Raw genomic sequence first — 20226 nt, 5'->3', positions numbered from 1 at the left:
ACCAGATATAATTTGGTAAAAAATATTTATTTCGTAAGAAAAAATACCATTAAAGTGAAAATTATAAAATTGTGTAAAATTATAAAAGTGAGGCTTATAAAATCTTATAATGTATTATGGTTCTATTATCTATTATTTAGAAAAGTCACTCCTTGAAACTATGTGGAAATAAAAAAAACTCTAAAATAACCTTTTCGGATAACCCTTTCAAAATAGCATTAGTTTCTCATTTGGCTTCTGTAATTTTTATTTTATTTTTTCACACTGAGCATGCATGCATTGTAAATCAACTAATGGAAACGTAGAATTTTAAGAATGCAAAAAACTTAAGTGACCCGAGTCTTTTATTATTCCACCTGTCATATAGGCTTCACGATAGGAACGAGCATTGAGTGGGGGGCCCCCTAAGCTCGGGGCCCTCGGCGATTGCCGATCAACGGACCTGGCCAGACCACCCCTGATTTCAGCATAAAATGAATATAATTTTAGTACTGAAACAGTGCTTCACTTGATTTACCACTGCCCACATCATGCCAAGATAAAGTAATTATTGGTGGCAAAAGAGCAGAAGCTATGCCAAATATTGTGTTCAAGGACAGAAGGATGCTGTTGAGACGACAGTTTCAGTAGTATAAGAAAAATATGTGGAGGATCCGTATGATGTAGGGAACATGTCAGAGAGATTACTAATGTGTTCCCTTATGAACCTCCTAAATCAAACATTTGAGCAGCAGAGGTAGAGGTCATTAAAGATCTCTGTGGGAGGTAAGACATTCTAATTCTCTGGTCGACAAAGGACAAGCCACTTATCATGGGCCATAGGCAGACTACTTTGTACAAGTCCAAAACCAGTGCAATGCTGATGGAACCCTCTTACAAGAGTCCCCTGGCCCAACAGCCAAAATTGAATGATAGATGAGAAAGATCATCAAATATTAATGCCACCTGAGGAGAAGAGTGATGTTATATCCTCAATGCTGAAATCTTCAAGAGTCTACTGACTTCCAACGGAGTGCAGCAAAGGGCTAACTCTCCATCCCAGTTAGTCAGTGCCATACTTGTGCCAATGAACCAACTTGCTTGACACCTAGAAACATACGGCAATCCTCAACAGGTAGGACAACCTCCTCTGTCAAAAGCTCACAGTATTTTGTATGAACCATCTAGGATATGAAATTGGACAGAGAAGCTATTCCAGTAAGTTTCAATTTGGAGTCCCTACTCACCAATGTTTCCACTGTGGATGCTATTAACATCATCAGATTATCATACCTTCCCAAACACTGTCCTAACCTCGCAGAATTCTACCACAAGAAATCATTTTCAAAGGTGGTTTGAGTGTTAAGAACAAACAGAGATAGTTGCCATGAGATCTTCACTTTCACCTGCATTTTCTCTGGTTTACTTCAGCACTTCATCTCCTTGCATGAGCCAACTGAATTCAAAATGGATAAAAAAAGTCAATGGCAATATCTTCTTCCAAGACATTTTAGCATCAAGAAGGGGTGATGGATCCCTCAGTCACTCAGTTTACTGAAATATGACCCATACAAATTTAAATGTATATGCCAGGTCTCAACACAGTTTGCTGCGAAAGAACACCACCCTCATCAATCCAGCTAACTCCATTCCTGACAAAGAATCATTTTCTGTTTAGCAGGAAAGCATACTGGCCATCCTTCGGAAGAGTTTATGCCTAAAGGCAATGGTCCTGGAAAGGGCTCCCTACTTACAGAATCAAAGTCATGTAGGTATCTCCCAAGGACAGGATTCCAGATCCAGTCAACCTTACTTCCATCACTTCATGGACGTGGATTAAGCTTAAAAATTTCTCTGAGCTCTGGGGGGCAGGGTGGAGGGGGGTTTATCCTTGCTGCGCCACTGGCTGAGCATGCCTCAATGGAACCTAGGTAAAAAACTGATATCGGCAATCTGCAAATCTTGGCAAAAAGGGATTGATAATTCCCGAGGCTAATCTGGCTTGCAGGGGAAATAATTTAAAGACTGGAAAATATTAATTAAGAGGATGGCTACACAATTTCCAGCTCTTGAAAATGACCCAGAGAATAGACCAATTAGGGAAGAGCAGCCTTTTAGCTATCCTGCATCCAACATTTATATACCAGCAAATTTGAAGTAATGTCCACCACCGCCTGGCCTGAGGATGTTCTTAAGCAGAATAGGCAAAACTTCACCATCGCCATGATGAAAATACAAGCAGCTTATGCAAACCAATAATGAGATTCACTAAAATTCCTGAAACCTTCATAATAAATTTGCTCAAATATGGTTTCCAAAAAGTACCTGAATGCCTTCCTCGTGGAGGAATTCTCTATACTTTCGTATGTGTGTAAGTAGAGCAAATTTAAACTGGCGGTGGGTAGATTGCTTTGCGATAAGAGCGATATCTCGCAACCGGAACTATCGTACTCGCAACTTTCGATTGTATCGACCGTATAGTTACAATCGAGAGTATCGACCTGCGATAGGTCGTACTGTTGGAATTATTGAAATTTTGTTGTGGCTTTGTTGGCAAAATTTTGACTTTAAGTGCAATAATAAGTATTTTTTGTATTCAAAAGTATTGAAAGTGCCCGGATGCTAATTTTACACCGAGCTCGCAGCCATGTCATTATAATTTACTCGTCATCAGAAGTGGATTCATTATTCGCATGGCACTGAATTGTTGTGGTCTGTAGTTTCTGCTTCTCCTCATCGGTAATAATGCCGTTGTGATGACAGTTTCGTTGAATAAGTTCTAATAATGATGAAGACGTATAGTGTTCTTTTCATTTGAATACGGTGCAGGTATGTGCTTTCAAAATCGTATTTAAACTGTTACGATTAGCCTTCTTCTGCCCTCCATATGTTTTGCATTCTAAACGCCATATCTTCGTAAATAAGTTAGCCTACAGCTCTTGAAGGTAACAAGCCATAAGTTGAACCTATTTTGTGTGCACTTGTCAACCACACTGTGGCTTCTGGTTAAGTAAGGCACTATGACTTTGTTAGTCAACATGATTACACACGTATGTTGAACTCTGTCACCGAAGACAATATTGCATCAGACAAATGAGACAACTCAATAAAGTCTGTCTACTCCTCATTTATATCCCTCTATGTTTTCATAACTCTATCCCTATGACCGTTATGGAATTCTGAACACTGGGCTATTTCACCCGCTAGAGAATTACAAAGCCCATGTCTCCTCGATGTTACAACCTCTAATCTAAAGTGTCGCTATAATCAGTTTGTGTATTGAGCCTTCATTCCCTTTTAATGGCATGTTAGTAGAGCTGATGTAATTCATGGTATGTCTTCTTTAATGTCTCTCGCAGCCACATAGAAAAATGCCTTACCCAGGGAATGGAGTGTACGTAGTGATGGGAGAGATGTCTCTCCTATTGACTACAATGAAAAGAGGAGCAAGATGGCCTGCACACTCTCATCAGGTATTTTCCAAATGGGAGTGAGTTTTTTAATTTTTACGTATGTTTACTAAAATGATGTCTAAAAATATCTTTTTTTATGAAGGATGAAGAGCAAGATTCCTTAGTTAAAAGTTTTCATGAGCTCAAGGATGTTCTAAGCCATGTTGGCGATTTGATGGAATTGGAACCAAACCATTTTCTTGGCCCATTTTTGGAAGTTATCCGTTCTGAGGAAACAACTGGTCCTGTGACTTGTGCAGCTCTGGCATCGGTGGACAAATTTATTTCATACGGACTTATTGGTATGACTCAATAGGTTGTATTATGTAGGTCGTATTTAGTACATCGGTCTTGGTCAGTCGACACAAGTCAGTGAAAATGTTCAGCTGTATGCATCTCTGGTTAGGGAACATACGAGTTTTTGCACATGGAAGTATAAGACTAGTGAGTCAGGGAGTGACTGGTCTCCCAATGGTTGTATCAGCTGAACGTGATCAGTCTTTAACTTTGGAGAATGAGGTAATAAATCATTCCTGAACTTGAACCTGACATCAGCTGCAACCCTTTATGGATGTGCAGATGTACGATGGCAAGAACATTATGCATGTACCTACATGATCAGAGTTGGTTGTTGCCCTTGGTGTTAGGAAGCAAATAGCCACACCTAATTGCTGAGAAGGTATCAAACAAGAATTTTGGCACACACTGATGGCTAGATTGTGGCTGCTCTGTAAGGCATAAAAAAAGTTGATTGATGAAATACTTACCTCCAGAGAGTGCTCCTATTCTTGAGCCTATCCTCATCGTCCTTTATCATCATCAACTTTTCTGCACTTTGCATAACTATATTCCCATGTTCCTTTGGTTGGCCAAATACCGTATTTATCTGAAAATAGTCCCCCCTTTTTTTCCAATAACGCCCGTGGTAAAAGTTAAGGGAGGACTATATTCAAATGCAATTTTTATAATTTTCCCTAAACTGAAGCCGTAAAATTAGGGGGGGGGGGGGGACTGTATTTAGAGGGGGACTATATTCGGAGAAATACGGTACGTCTCATGAATCCTCTTTTCCTTGAACAGCTCCTTGGTCTTGCTATTCACTTACTTATGTCCTTACTGGAGTTACAGTTTTTATCTAAAGTAGTGTCCAATTCGTTAAAATGTTAGTCTGGTTGTGATCATCTGTAATCAGTTCCAAATATCTTTATGGGTAAAGCTAGAGAAAGTGGGGGTGAGTTGAGAGAGAGTTTCTCAGCTCACCATAACCAATCCCATGACAACATGCTTGGCCTACAGCCTTGAGAATTAAGTGTCTCTCATAAGTCCATTGTGTTAACTCCATGAGTCTTCTAGCTATGTTTGCAAACTTAGCATTTCCCATTGACAGCCCCAAAGACATTTGGAACCAAGCCTAACATAATATCCATCATTATGTTTCTAGGTTGCCTACATTATTATAATCGGCACTCTTATCAGCTCAGGTAGCAAATAAACCTCTTAGATCTACAGTTTTTTGAAAAATATGCGGCACATGATAATTACCGTATTTCCTGGTAGATGAGCTGCGTGTTATCTGTAAAAAAATTCAGAAAAATAATTGTGCGTGATATACAACAGTATCTTGTTTAATCTAGGAAAATATAGTTTAATTGAATATTGAACTCGGAAACAAATGGCTAAACAATTCCCGTCATATATCGCAGACGTTTCAGAGTATATACTCACATGGGCAATTTTATTATAACCAAAATATTGTAAATGTTAATGTAATTGTATAATTAATTTCAAAATAAGAGTAAATATTGCAAAACATTACAGTGGTTAAAAATACATTGTCTGCATAACACAAAGGAGGAGAGCATAAAAAAGGAAACACATTATAAGTTGCAAACATAAATCTTCTATCTAACTTGCAAAAATAAATCTTAGTCGAAACGATAAAATCCATCTCCCGAGTCACAGTGGAGCGAATTCAAAGTTTGCAGTATTTCCACCGGAAGATTAGTAACTTTGCTTTCCTCAGTAGCTTCATCATTTTCAGAGTCTGTTGCTTCTGTAACCTGCAAATCCCCAAATGATTTATGAAAACTTCTGTGGACACAAGTTACTGTCATAGAATTCCAGCTTTTCGATATCCATTTGCATATTTCTTCATAAGATGGTCGCTTCATCTTCCCAGAGTTTGTATATTCATGGACACCTGCAAGCATCCATTCCTCCCACTTAGCTCAAAGTTTTGATTTGAAGGATTTTTTCACCGTTAAATCAAGGGGTTGAAGTTTCTTCGTCAGTCCACCAGGTATAATTACAACCTTAGAGTATTTTTTGACCAATTTCTTTACTTTTGGCACTAGATGGGCTCGACATGCATTCATAATTAAAACAGATTTGGGGCTGAAGAAAGCATGTTTACATTTTTTCCAAACATTGTCACACCAGTTCTTCATCATTTCTTTATTTATCCATCCTTTTTCATTTGCAGTAACAATAAGGTCTTTCAAAAAACGCCTCTTTGGAATGGTTTTCCTCTAAAATATCACCATAGGAGATTGCTTGGAACCATCTAACTTTATGCACAATACAACTGTAAAATTTGACTTTTCATGTCCTGTTGTAGTAATGGACACTTCCTTTGCACCTTTAAGATTCACAGTCCTTGCAGTTGGAAGGTCAAAACTTACTGGGACATTATCCATATTACCCACATGCATTTCTTCTACTTCGAAAACTGTCTAAATTTTATCACCTTGGCCTCCTAATCTACAGGTGGTTTCTGACCAACCAGAAAATACGGTTTTTATTTTCCTCCTTGAAATAAGACTGCCTACTTTTTCATTCATTGAGCTACACACGTCACAAAGTGGAATTCTACCGACGTCTTTTATCCACATGCACTCATTTTGCAGCTGTGGGAATCAAAATTTTGTTTTAAATATTTCTTCAGATGCTGTTTTCCCAGCTGAAAGCACTCTTTTCCAATCAGAAGTATGTCATTTTTTGAAAATCTACGAGTGAAATAGCCAGTCGCTTCAAGCCCAGGATAGTAGTTGCTTCATGCCCAAGTAGACGTTCTTTGACATTTGATATAAAAGTGGTTCCATGAAGGAGTGAAGGGCCACCCTGCAATACATTCTCAAGCTGGTTGTTAGGCAGGCGACCCCCGCTGCAAATCCCCTTGCCTGAATGGCCTCTCTCCATTTGAGCCATGTGGACTCATCGAAAATTGTTAATGAAGTTAATGGCAAGTAGTTTTTTGAAAATCATCACGTTCTCCACACTTGTAAGATTAGCTGTCGCTGCTAATATTTAAATTAGGAGTTAAAAATGAAATTGAAATTAGAACTGTTTGCACAAAATCTTCAGGCCTAATCTTCTTTCGATACACCTTGCAATTTTATATTTGTGATTTTTTCCACTCTATTTCTTGTGCCTGCTCACAGAAAAAGTAACTTTATCACTGTTGGGGTCCATTTTCTTTGAAGGATTATTAATGATATCAAAACTTTTATCACTGTTCATTGAAAATATATTTAAAAATATTAATATAGTATTTTCATATTCTTATGGTATTAAATTTATTGGTATTATCAATCCTCTACTTGTGGGGGCCATTCAGTTTTGTGATAATATCTCTTATTTGCAGCACCAAATAGCCCATCAGTCGCTGCAACGGTAGAGAATATTGCTGATGCAGTGATACATGCCCGTTTTGTTGGAACAGATCCAGTACATGATTCTGTCGTGCTCATGAAGATTTTGCAGGTAATTTATGCAATTGAATTTTTCAAACAGTGCTTTGTTCCCATTAATAGCATCCCTGGTGTCCTTGTGCAGCGAAATTAGAATTTTGCTGTCTTGATGGACTTGTTTCAATGAAACCCCTCTATAACAAACCTCCATGTGGCAAAATTTTACAAAAACCTTTTTATTTGGAAGGCATGGGTCTCAAGCCATGCCTATGTGCAATGGAAAGAGGAAAACATCCTATGACAAAACTCTGTTGCTACTAAACCTCCATATCGTGAAGTCTACACATGAGCTCCAGTTAGGATAATGACATAGTTATTGGCTAAATTTTTGACTGACAAACTCACTTTACAATGCGTTTATATGCAATTTCACTTCCAAATTCCACCTTATCCCAAGAGTTTCTCTGTTGTGACCTAAAGACTTGCTTTCACACATCTGAGCATTGCCACAAGTTGTACAGCATATCAAAAGCAGGATTGCCAAAGAATGCCTGATTGCGCATGTACTTTTCAGGGTTAGAGATAATCGACTGGAGATGTGTACTTAAATACTGGAATGAATTCATTCTGAATACTTTCCAGAGGAAGGATGGGGAAATTTTGGGGTATCCCAGCTAATAATATGGGGGCGTAATAAATCAAAGAGGTGAAGTCACTCATAGTGGCTGATTTGGTTCTTCATAAATCATTAAAAGGGAGGTTTTGCTAGTGAGAAATTCATTTAAATTGTTTTCACCCTATGTACTATTGAGAAAAAGATGTTTTTTCTTTCCTGATTAGTCTGTTGAAAGCATTGAGAAAACTTTTTTCTGTTCCGTCACAGTTCTTTTTAGCCTTTTGTGCCAAAATTTCAGTCACCACTCAGAACATTTACTCTCTGTCTGGTATCTATGGGGTATCTGGTATTTATGGTATCTATGTCTCCATGGGGTGTACTCTTTTTCTTTGTGGGCATATTTACTACCACTGGTGAGGTATATTTAATATTAATTTTTTGTGCTTCATTTGCATACGATTTGTGTATGAGCAGAATTTTGTGCAGTTACTTGTGTGTATGTAAACATATGTAGAGGAATATTGATCATTCATATTTCTCATTAGTTTTGACTTACTTGTTCACTAATATTTATGTTACAATATTTTCTTCTAGCTGCTGCGGACATTAATGCTATCACCGGTAGGAGTGATGCTGTCCAATGAAAGTGTGACAGAAATATTATTGAGCTGTTTCAGATTCTGTTTTGAGGATCGACTATCAGGTAAGTCGGACATAATACTTGGGAGGTGGGTTAGAGAGCTTCTCAGAAGCTAATGATAGCGTTCTATTTATGTTTTGTTGTATAAAAAGGTTCATTATGATTATAAATCTTACTTTTTTCACCTTATGTGTTAATTAACTAAATTATGAATTGATTGCTGTATTCAATTCTTTTAATCTTTGCATGTTTTAATCCCTGTAAAATCTTTTGTTATAGTGGTTAATCATTAAATCTAAAGTCGGAGGATGAAACTCCTCAATTATCATATTCACCTTTAATTACTGCTCTTATTTTGTGGTGGTGCTAATTCACAGATGAATTAGATTTGCATTTGTGTCAGTTTGTGTATTTTCATTTAATATAACAAATGAAATATCTCAAAATAATTATTGACACATATTTACAAATCCACGCTCAAAGGCTGTGTGGCACATGTGCAGTGACGTGATGATGTGGGTCTGGTACTGTCCAAGATGGGTATTATGTGGGATGCTTCTGTAGTTTCATTTACTTTCATTGATGACAAAAACAGAATTATCAAAGGAGCAGAACGGATTGATGACAAGGAAAAAGTACGTGTAATTATATACGCACTTAAATTTGTGGGGTAAGGCACAATTCGGAGTTCCATTTAAAATCCATAAACTAATATTAAAATTAAAAAAATCGCCATGTAACTGAATTAAACAAATATGGATGAGTTTTAACTGTGATTTCTAAAGTTATAAGAGAGGAAAAAAACTTCTATGCTTGGGCTGGAACCCACGGCGCACTCTATGACAGATACTAGAGGAGTGCCTTTAACCACCCAGCCACTGTGGATGTTGAGGCAGAGCAATTACTCAAGGGAAGTCATGGAAATCTTTACATGCAAATCTCTCGAACCCAGGTCTATATAGAAGAAAGTCGTAACACTTTTTCTACATTATGTGTGTAGTTTCAGTAAATAACGTTGACATTCAGATCCCGAATATCACTCTCGTGACGTCTCCTTGTTAGACTAGTACTGTCTGTCAAATAAACATCATACACGTATTTTCAGTTATATTTCCGACATCACCAATAAAATCCATAACCCCCATTTACTTTCAAGTTCACTTGTTGTGCACTGCTCTGGATAGATATACTTTGTAATACTAAGTGCATGCAGTGAGAGGGGCTTCTTGGCCTTGCTATATCTATATTTATTTACATGTTAGTCATTGGCCTTTTTGTGGTACACTGCCAATGACTTGTTTAATGTGATTTTTGCTGTTTGTAGTACTCACTAAAGTGAGCTTCCCCTGTATTTATTTGTGCTGCTGAAGTTTCTTTGATGGAGTTTCCTTTTGCTTTACAGAGCTTCTGAGAAAAACGGCCGAACATTGCTTGAAGGATATGGTGCAGCTATTGTTTTTGCGTTTGCCTTCATTTTCTGAAGATCTTCAAAACCCTGTTCACATCAAGGTTAGTATTTTTAGCTCGTGAAAATGATTTTTCATGTAACATCAAATTTTAATACATATGTATACATACTCTGTCTCAGGATGGCTATTTGTGTCTTAGTGTCTTTGCCGTGTGGTAATTATGCATTTCCTTGGCATTGTTACATCATTCTTTGCTATATCAGTTAATTCTTATTTTACATTTCATCAGAGTCCATGCTCTAGTTTGTTTGGCGAATAAATATGTAGGTATCATACAAATAAGGAAATTCTTTTGTAGTGAGACTGGCGCATATATGTTCTTATCTACTATTATTCTTTGGTTATAGAAGTTAAAAATGAGAGCTGGTGTAATGGATTCATCTAGGGGCAAGAGGAAATCAAGAAGTTCAAAGCATTCTTTCAAAGGGAAGTCACCCCCAAAAGCAAGCCCAAGATTGGAAGAAGGTGGAAAAGTTTCATCAGCAGAGCCTCCACCAAGAGAAAGGCCTGAAGTTCCATCAAGTTTACCAATGCAAGGTTGCACATCACCCCAGGAAGGTAATAGAGTCAACATTTGATGTTACTGTCTGGGTGTCCACTGATCCTTGAAAACTTGGAAGTCTGGAAATCATTTTAGAATTGTCAGAACTGAGAAATTTCTATAAATAATTTTGAGTTTGATTTTGATAACGGGATTTTTAAAATTACCATTTCAATGTATAATTATTTGATACTTTTAAACCTCCGTACAACGAATTTGTTGGGACTGGAAAAAACCACGACTTCTCCGTAGGGGAGATTTGTTGTAAGGATGCGGTATGCAGGTTGCATCTTCTCAGGGGCATCCAAGTATAGCTCTCTCCCGATTGTCCGGGCTAATGATGGGGAGAGACGGCACGAATAATTGGAAAATGCGAATAGTCCAAAGTTTCTCTTAAGTTTCTTGTAATTTTCATAGTTTACGCAAACAAACAATCTATTGCTATTTATGCTCATTGCCTTTTACTTTAGATAGCTTTCCGGAATCATTAACAGCTTTCTTTTTTCGACCATTATCTTTTTAGTGGCAATAATTTGATTATACTCGTATTCTTAATGCTCCTTGCAATACCTGGTTTCCGAAAACCACGCACTCCTGGCTGTGAGATCAGATTCAGAAATGTGGTGTGTACTATTGCTTCGAAACCACTGAGCAACTTTGTAAATTACACTGTCACCATACCACATAGTCATGTATCGCACAAGTTGCCCGGGATGCAACTGCTACGGGACGTGGATCTGTGATCACGGAGCACAATTGCACACCACAATACTTGGGAAACAAGATCACGGAACTCATGTGAAATCAAAGCCCTGGTTTCCCATAACCAGGGCTTTGGCAAATTTTCTATGCAGGCGAGTGCCTGGGTATGACTAATTCTATCTCTACTTCGACTTTCCCAGCTGCATTCACTTCTACTATTCCCTTCCTATCCGTTTTGACCAAGACGAGTCACGGCGTAAACATGTCCAAGAGCAACGAAATCTCTGGCTCCCTTGTACTGTATTCAACGGCATGCAAGACCACAGAAATTATTGTGCATTAATGCTATGAAATATGCAATTTAAGACCATAGATAACATTTCTCTTAATTTACCAATGGTTAACCATTGAAGAATCTTTTGAATTAATCAGGAGTTTTTTCCTGCTGCTGATTGTTGTCTGCAATGCTATGGCACACATCCAAGTAAACTTGAAACAATCCTTGTCAGCAAGTAAATAAAATAAATCCATTTTACAAAGGGAATTCTAATGGAAATCGTAATCCCAGTGTAGCTTTGCATTATAATGCAAATATCCCGGTGCTTTTGCGCCTAATTTTATTTTTTTATAAAGATCATGGAAAACATCAAAGGAGTGTGAAGTCATCCACCCACCTAATTCTTACATGCACTCATAATCGGCATCACGGATAAACTGCACCCGGAAAATCAATAATAATAAAGAAATGCCACAATGCTCAAAAAGTTCCCTGTGTATCAAAAGCACAATCAGTTGATTGGAAAATATATGAAACAACCTATTACTTCACTTCAATCGTGGTAAAATAAGAAAATATTTTGGAGAACAATAAAATATGGCACTGAAAATTGGGGAATTAAATAAAACTAACCTTCATCCGCCGGATTGAAGTCTGGATCATCATCAGAAATGCCATATTCCGATCTGGAATCATCCAGTAGTTCGTGAATGAATACTTGCTGAAGCCGTCGTGGAATAGAAAAAATGGAAAAACTATCTATATCCTGAATGTAGAGCCAAGAGTGTAGTGAAAAGCAGCAATTAGCATGATCCACACAGAATGCTCAGCAGGAAATTGGCTGAGACGTGACGAAAGTAGGAAATATGAAAATTGAGTGCACCATCAAAGAAGACAATTTTATTCTAAGGAGCATACATTCTGCTACTCCTTAATTTTTCTCATGGACTGCATGTGCTAAGGAATAGATAGTGGGAACTAAAACTTGCTCCAGCAATTGACACAATCCTCACAGAAATGGTCATAGGGATAATGAGCACATAAAGCATTGCTTACAGAGACGTGATGAAAGAAGGAACTAAGACATTCAAGTGCACCATCATACAAGAGAATTTTATTCTCGGGAACATACATTGTGCTTCTCCATAATTTTTTTCATGGATTAGAAGCACTAAGGAATATATATTACCAACCAATGCCGGTGAAATCTATGGAAAGCTGCTACATTGTCAGTGAAAAGATACCCACGGAGAATCAACGGGCATTGGCATAGGCTTGGAGTTTTTGAAGTCCGTAAATCTCCAGGCATCAGATCGAAAGTGTTAGCTGCAAAATCCTGAGAGGGGAAATGGACCAGGTCCTCACCCTTTTCAGTTGTAGAGCAATGGTTATGTGCTGTCATAAAGTGCAGTGTCTTGCTTTTTTAATGCTGTTTAGAACCAAATGACTTCAGGTTCTGAAGGCATGCTTTTGAGCATTATGAGTTTTAGTTTCAAGTTTAAAATTTCGTAATTTTGTGTCTATTTTCTTTTTGTTATTATTTCAATCCCAGTGACATTGATTTTTTTCTGTTTCATTAGACATGTCTAAAGAAGGCTGTGTAGGCTCTCCTGTGAGTGATGCAGGAAAGTCATCTGCTCTAAATTCACCATCAGAAGAGGCATTGGGCCACCAATCACCATTAAAACCTGAGGCAACAAACCAGGATGTTGAGAGACTTGAAAAAGTCTGTTGCGGTGAAGAGAAGCAGCCAGCAGCCACACCTGAGGCAAGGTAAATTGGACCATGAACAGAGTCATATGGATTGATATTTTTGTTTGTAGATTTTGAAAAGAAGGGCATCATAGAGTTGGTTTTTGTGTTCTCTGTATGTGGTTTTAAGTCATTTGTTATGCCTATTTTAACTTCATATTTTTATTCTTTGAATAAAGTAATGAATGTTAACCATCTGTCAAATCTGTTGGAATTAGGTGCATTCTTATGGTCACATCTTTGCTAAATAGCATCTTTTGGGTTATGCTCTTTGAGGTTTACTTTATATACATCATTGAAAAGTTAAAGAAGTTCAACTAAGAGTTAAGCATTTTTGAAGTGCTATAATGATTTTATTTTAATAGAAATTAATGTACTAACCAAAAGGAAATTTGTTCATAGTTGATTAAAGTTGTCACTGTAGTTTTTTGATGGATTTTAATTCATTCCAGTGGTCATCACATTGAAAGGCCTATTGTTTATCCTGGTGATGCAGAGTCATCTATACCATGCGTAGTGATAGATGTGGAACCAGATTGCCCTATGGTTGAAGAGGCAGTCTGTCGTACAGACATCCAGGAATCCATGGAAGGTGATGGCTCCACACTTTATGGTGATTCATCTTTAGCTGTGGGTTCTGTTTCTAAAAGTCCATCTTTAGAAAGAGAAGATGTAGACCCTGCCTCACTATCAGCATCTCAGCCAAACTCAGGTACATACTTTGTTAGCGTTCAATGTGCTCTGCTTCTTCAGAAATCTTTGGCAAAGTCCTTCTGGAGAAATATTTTTGAGTCAAAGGCTCCTTAAGAAACTTTGCTCTGGTGTTTAAGATATCCATGTGGAGAAAATTGCAACTGAGATAAAAGAACTGAAAATTGTGCTAAAAGAGTAGTACTCACTATACTTCTCAATACCAGGCATTGCTCAAATTTAATGTTGTTAAGAATATTTTTATTAATATCCGTTATAGTCAAAAATTTACTGGGGCTAGTTAAAAGCAAACAGTTCTTACAGTTTCAAAGAGGAAGTCAGGAAATAATATGGGTGTTGGTGAATTAACCCCGCAAGCGCAGTGGGCATTTAATTAAATCCCATCCAAGCGGCCGGATGAGATTTAAATGACATCGTCTTTTTGGCATGCTATCATTCAATAATTTATAACTTTCATAATGTGCTATCAATATCATTGAAAATTTTGTAAACTTTAGTAATATAATGCGCTACTATATGATAATTTACCTACCGGAGGTGGAGCAAATAATAGCCAATATACCCGTTGTGAACGCTTATACTAGAACAGGATTGGTGTGGCGACGGAAAAATTTGTATCCAATTCAATCAATTAATAAGCACCATACGGAATAAAAATCATGCAAAGAATTGCTTTGTCAATCAATATGTCAATGCACAATTGACGAAGCCATTTTTCTATGTGCTTAATTAGTGCATTTACATGATCATTCTATAATTTTTAGTATTTTCCGCTGAAAATTCAAATAATGACAGATTAAACTGTATCTCGGTTATAATGCCTCAAATGCTTCCATTGGTGTATGTTTATTGTTCCTGTACGTTATGCGGCAGTTATGTGAAATAACGTATCGCATTTGTTTGTGCAGACAAAAACGGTGGATGGTGGTAGAATGATCCTACCTCGGAAGACCTTTTCTATTATCCAATATAAAATCTGCATTATCTACACTAAAAAGTCTACTAACCTTGCATAATGATGTGATTAAAATTGCCGATGAAAGAAGTCCATTTTGAGTCTTATGCCCGCGACGTCATTGAAATAATACACAAGAGTGTATCGATGGCACTGCATTAAAAACGATTTGAATTAAAATTGGTAATATAAGAAAAGATATTAACTAGATTTTATTTCACAAAAAATATAATGCAGATATTATGCTGATGTCACTTAAGTAAAACAATAGAAAGCTGCAAGAAACTGTGACTAAAATAACACGCATGGGTGCGACAAAGAAACAAAAAGGAATACGCATGTGATGGACCCTAAGGCCAGCAAAACTTATGAGTATGAATTTATTGATTTAATATTCTTGATAATGACTGTGAAACATGAAAAAGGAATTCAGAATTTTTTTAATTAAATGAACTAAAAGTGCAGGATCAGCTCTTCACATAATCCATTGCTAAGGCGCATTACCTGCCTCTAGAAGCATCATTGCAAGAAATACCTCGTATTGCAAGAGTTTTGTTGGGGAGTGGGTTGTAAAAGAGTTCCATTTCGTATGTGTTAAATCATGCGGGGAATAAATCTTAAGATATTCCGTTAGGATTAAAGTCCTCTCTTCCACGACTTCAGGTTTACATTGCAGGCATCACCAGCAATTATGAATGGAGATAACCCTTTCATGCTTTGAATTAGTATACCAACCAGTGACCAACTTCCCGAACTCTCGAAGTTCTCAATTGTCAATCTATCACTGAAATACTCTGCTTAAGCCTTAAACATAGCCATTAGCGAAGCCTTTACCCATAAGCCTTTCTCAGTAGTTTCGGCAGATTGAAGTGGGCAAAGCGACCTGAACAAAGCTCCCTCTTACTCTTCATGACCTGCATTCCTCGGGCGCTTTTGTTTTTTTTATTGTCAAGAGCAAATAGGAAAATAAATTAACTACACCACTCTTGTATTGCTCCATTATTTTCATTTTAGGCGTGTTATGCATTTTTTGGACTTGGTGTCTACCTTCAAATGCTCTCTATTCACGCAACTCATGGACATGCGGGTATTCTGCCGACTGCTTTCTACTGCCCGAGGAGCAAAAGACGATCGAGAATTTGCGAATGTTAATGCCACAATATTTACACCAAACCGAACTACTTATTTGTCGAATCACAGCTTACTACATGAATTTGAGACTGAGCACTCCAAGTTAACTTCATTTCTAAGAGATCGCCAGCAATTACAGAGATAAGGGACTCTGGGTGAAGGTTTTCTGGCGATGGAAACTCTTGCTATGGCAAGTGCCAACTCCAAAAGGGCCTCGTAAAACGAATTTTTTTACATGCTAATTATAGGGTCAATCTACGGTGCCTCTGCTATATCTCGTAATGGCGGGGGTCTCGCAATAGCCCGCATTCGCTTTAACGAGGTTCCACTGTATCTTACCACCTTGGTGGTATGCAACACCTCATGGCAATAATGAGGTCTCATATGCTTTGACAAGTGGCTTTCAGGTATTCATCAATTATTTTTAAACATTGCTTATTAAGCTGGTGAAATTAAAGCTTACATTGATGAGCCACCTCAAAATATTTCTTGATGATATTTGTGCTTACTTCATTCAAATAATTAAGTGCACATATTATTAACCTTCAACCGGAAAGTGCAAAATATTTAATTTTGACAGAGAGTGTACAAGTGCCCTTCTGCCTTCTTGAAGGTAAGAAGCAGCATAGAAAAATGCCTGAAAATATAGCGCCAATGGCCATACAAATTGATTGAAAGAAGTCCCCTTAATCGAGATAAAGAAATAAAAATAAATTCAGTGGTAGCAGTACAGTATAATTCTTTTGCTAAGAGGATCAAAGAAGTTACTAGTCATTAAAACTTTAAGCTGAAGTATAACAAAATGGATTAGTATCTCTTCATGTGCCTTGATTTAGTAGGAAAACCATTCTTGGTGACAGAATTTTGTCCAATAAGTATAGATCACTTTTACTTTTCTTGGTATGGAAACTTAATGCAATAATGCTCTCCATTGATATTCATGCTTTATTTAATCCTAGCACTCAAAATTCCTTATGAAACGCTTTTTTAAATTCTCCTTACTTTTCTCTCTATCCAGAGGCTTCCGAAAGTGCCAGCCTTGGACCCAACAGCGAAACGGTTCCAAAATCACCAGATGTGGAAGAAGGAGTGGAAACTTCATCTATATCCTTGGCAGAGACTGAGGAATACGTCAATCCCCATGGTGTTAGGTTCACTCCTTTTGATGTTGGAAAAGAGGGACTGGCTTCCCATGTGCCGTACAATATCATCTGTGTGAGGGAACTGTTCCTTTTCCTTGTCTCTCTTTGCAATCCAAATGAAAAACAGAATACAGAGGTGAACATCAATGTTGGCCTCAAGTTGTTAACAGTGGCAATGGAAGTTGGTTCTGATGCCATTGGTTCGTACACTTCATTACTGAGCCTGGTGAAAGATGATCTTAGCAGAAATCTTCTTTCTTTGCTTGCATCTGAGCGGTTAACTAATTTTGCGGCTAACCTTCAAGTAGCATTTCTTTTGTTTGAATCACTGCGTACCCACCTCAAATTTCAAATGGAGTCATATTTAGTGCGTTTATCTGGCCTTACCACTACTGCTGACTCCACTAAAGTTGTGTATGAGAAGAAAGAAGTTGCCCTGGAATCACTCCTTCAGTTTTGGAGGATTCCTGGTTTTGTGACTGAACTTTATGTGAACTACGACTGTGATCCATATTGTTGTAATTTATTTGAAGACCTCACAGACTTGCTTTCCAAGAATGCATACCCTGTGGCTGGCCTTCACAATACACACTTATTATCCCTAAGTGCTCTCCTTTCTGTTGTTGACTCAATTGAATTCAATTGCCGTAGTAGAGTGGAAAGTGAAGTCAAAGGTGATGGAAAGAAGTCTGGTGTTGTGGGCTCATTACAAGTTGTTGGACGTAAATTTTCATGTGATAAAGTTCCAAGCCATGAGCAACTTATGGCAATCAAGCATCGCAAGGAGCTTCTCTCATCTGGAACGGAGCACTTCAACTCAAAACCAAGTCACGGAATTCAGGTTGGTGTACTCATAACTACTGAACTTAAACCTGAAGCTTCAATATTTGCTCTCGTCTCTTTTTTTAGTATGAGAGAAAATTCTATATTACTGAAACTTTTAAGCATGAAGAGAGAATGAATTAGGTTGTGAAGTGGGAGTTTTGCTAGCATAGTTTAGTGATGTGTGATAGGCCAAAATATTGTAGAATCGATATCTCCACTGCATAAACGCTCAACAATCACCCACCGAATCAAATCCGCTCATCCAGTACAATAAGGGCTATCTAGACGAGCGTATTTGATTTGGTGGGCGAATGTTGAGCGTTTATGCAGTGGAGGTATCGGATTGTTAATTTAAACTACGTACCTTTCCGTGTAGAAATGTGCTAGTCACATATCATGGCAATGAGCCCAATTCCTTCCAGAAACCACTCTTCCTAATGAATTTGCTGTATTAGTTTGCACCAAACTTAACTCTAGGAGTATCTCCTTTTTTCTTTTGGGGCCGAAACCATGACTCTAGCACTCTATGGAGACCCTCTGCTTGACCATAACACCCTCTAGGGATTCCCTGATTGAGCCGCGTACATAATTGGGACTATATGTTCAACTACAAAACCCTCTGGAGATCCACCATTGGATCCCAACACACTCTCCCTTTTAATGTTCCACTCTCCTCTGCAATTGGAGTGTAGTGCTCATAACTTCAGCATTTGCCTCTTTATAATACAATTCTTGATTATCGGTTCCATACTTTTGCCAACGTTGTTCTGACATGGAAAGAAAATATATGTACACAGATATGTATAAATGTTTAAATATATATGTCTTACAAAATAAGGTAAAGGATCATAAATAATCAATGACATCATTTGCATACAAAATTTCTTCAAAACTTTTCATCCTGTGTTACTTCGGTGATTATGTCTGTCAGTTAAATGTGTTCAATGTGCTCCATCAAATCATGTGACATTAAGTGGTGAATTTTAAACTCAAGCTATTATTGGGCTCTTTCTTTTATACATTTTGAGATTTGAACCCAGGCCATGGGATGGGATGCCAACACACTAGCCACCTTACCAATGCGAGCCTCCAACAACTCATTGAGGGGCTGATAGATGGACAATCTTATTGCCTCTTGAGCCAATGCTTGGGATTGATGCTCCATGCTTTGGATAAAGAGAAGTGGATTGGCCAAATTTTTTATTTCATTACCTTTTTTGTGTTCATAAATTTGTATGAGTTGTTATATTGTTGTAGGGTAATTCATTGGGCAACCGTATAAAATTTTGCAATGAGACAATGTACAGTTGCACCAAATTTTGGTGAACCTCAATAGGCCATACTTTGGTTTCATGTTTATTTCCATAATTGTGTCACAGACTATGTTTATGTTTTACATAGTTAGTAGACTTTTCATAGCTTATATTACAATTATGGAAATTAGCATTATTTAAGTAAATTAAACACTTGAACATGATTCAATAAAATTTTTTGCTTCTTTCAGTTTTAAAATGAATGTTTTGCCATGCTATCTGTTTTTATTCAAGGTTCTTCAAGAAAATGGTCTGCTGTCAACCCCATTGGATCCCCAGGAAGTAGCTCTTTTCTTCAGGGAGAATCCAATGTTGGATAAAAATAAAATAGGAGAATATATCAGTAACAAAAAGAATCTTAAAGTTCTGGAATGTTTTGTGAAGTAAGTTATGCTATTTTTTAAAACTTATACTTCTGGTTGAGGGAAATCTTTTTTTTTTTAGATTAAAGCCTTTTTAAATGAATCTTGAAATTTCAACCTATTCCTTCTTAAGTAAGTAAGGAAATATACCACAGCTTGTTGAACCTTTTTGGCTTGTGATTAATGCTGTGGTGGCCATGATAATCTACTTGCACCATTGGGTGCGATGATACTAATCTACCTGTATCTTTCCATGCTCATCATCATTCGATACCTTAGTCTCCTATTTTTGTTGTTATATTGAATGCCTTGTAAAGTGGTGTCCATACACCCAGACTCTTTCACTCTGCTGCCCGCTGAATCATATGTCTACATTCAAGCCTGGAGTAATCTGAGTCTGGCTACATTCAACCACTGTTTATAAATTTCAAAATTTCATAACATATGTAGGTATCAGCTTTATTTGGAAGGCTATGTTTTACATTGGGGAATAAAGTCTGTATGTCGTTAGCAGTACAAGTAATTTTCTCTCACCATGTGAGGGATGTATGTATTATGCTTACGGGAACCTAAATCATTGAGATCAACATATTTTCTGTCAGTTTTAACCTACAAATTTTTCACTTAGCCAGATAAAGCATTAATAGCCGGTAGTGCAAGGCCGGATGTT

At 37.5% G+C, this 20226-nt stretch overlaps 1 protein-coding gene across 2 annotated transcripts in view; it reads left to right on the top strand.

Moving 5' to 3' along the window:
- Positions 1 to 2496: 2496 nt before the first annotated feature.
- The window catches only part of LOC124170512 (Golgi-specific brefeldin A-resistance guanine nucleotide exchange factor 1), a 72705-nt gene continuing 54975 nt past the window's right edge, over positions 2497 to 20226 (top strand). For both annotated transcript variants that reach the window (XM_046549284.1, XM_046549283.1), the window contains exons 1-11: positions 2497 to 2808; positions 3339 to 3452; positions 3535 to 3733; positions 7075 to 7193; positions 8331 to 8439; positions 9779 to 9885; positions 10193 to 10403; positions 12946 to 13138; positions 13570 to 13829; positions 16933 to 17897; positions 19429 to 19577. In XM_046549284.1, the coding sequence (XP_046405240.1) occupies positions 3351 to 3452; positions 3535 to 3733; positions 7075 to 7193; positions 8331 to 8439; positions 9779 to 9885; positions 10193 to 10403; positions 12946 to 13138; positions 13570 to 13829; positions 16933 to 17897; positions 19429 to 19577 (2414 nt within the window). In that variant the 5' untranslated portion in view covers positions 2497 to 2808; positions 3339 to 3350. The remainder of the gene's footprint in view (positions 2809 to 3338; positions 3453 to 3534; positions 3734 to 7074; positions 7194 to 8330; positions 8440 to 9778; positions 9886 to 10192; positions 10404 to 12945; positions 13139 to 13569; positions 13830 to 16932; positions 17898 to 19428; positions 19578 to 20226) is intronic.

The sequence above is a fragment of the Ischnura elegans genome, chromosome X, assembly GCF_921293095.1.
Source record: "Ischnura elegans chromosome X, ioIscEleg1.1, whole genome shotgun sequence".
Taxonomy (NCBI): Eukaryota; Metazoa; Arthropoda; class Insecta; order Odonata; family Coenagrionidae; genus Ischnura; species Ischnura elegans.
This window is presented reverse-complemented; position numbering and strand designations above follow the sequence as displayed.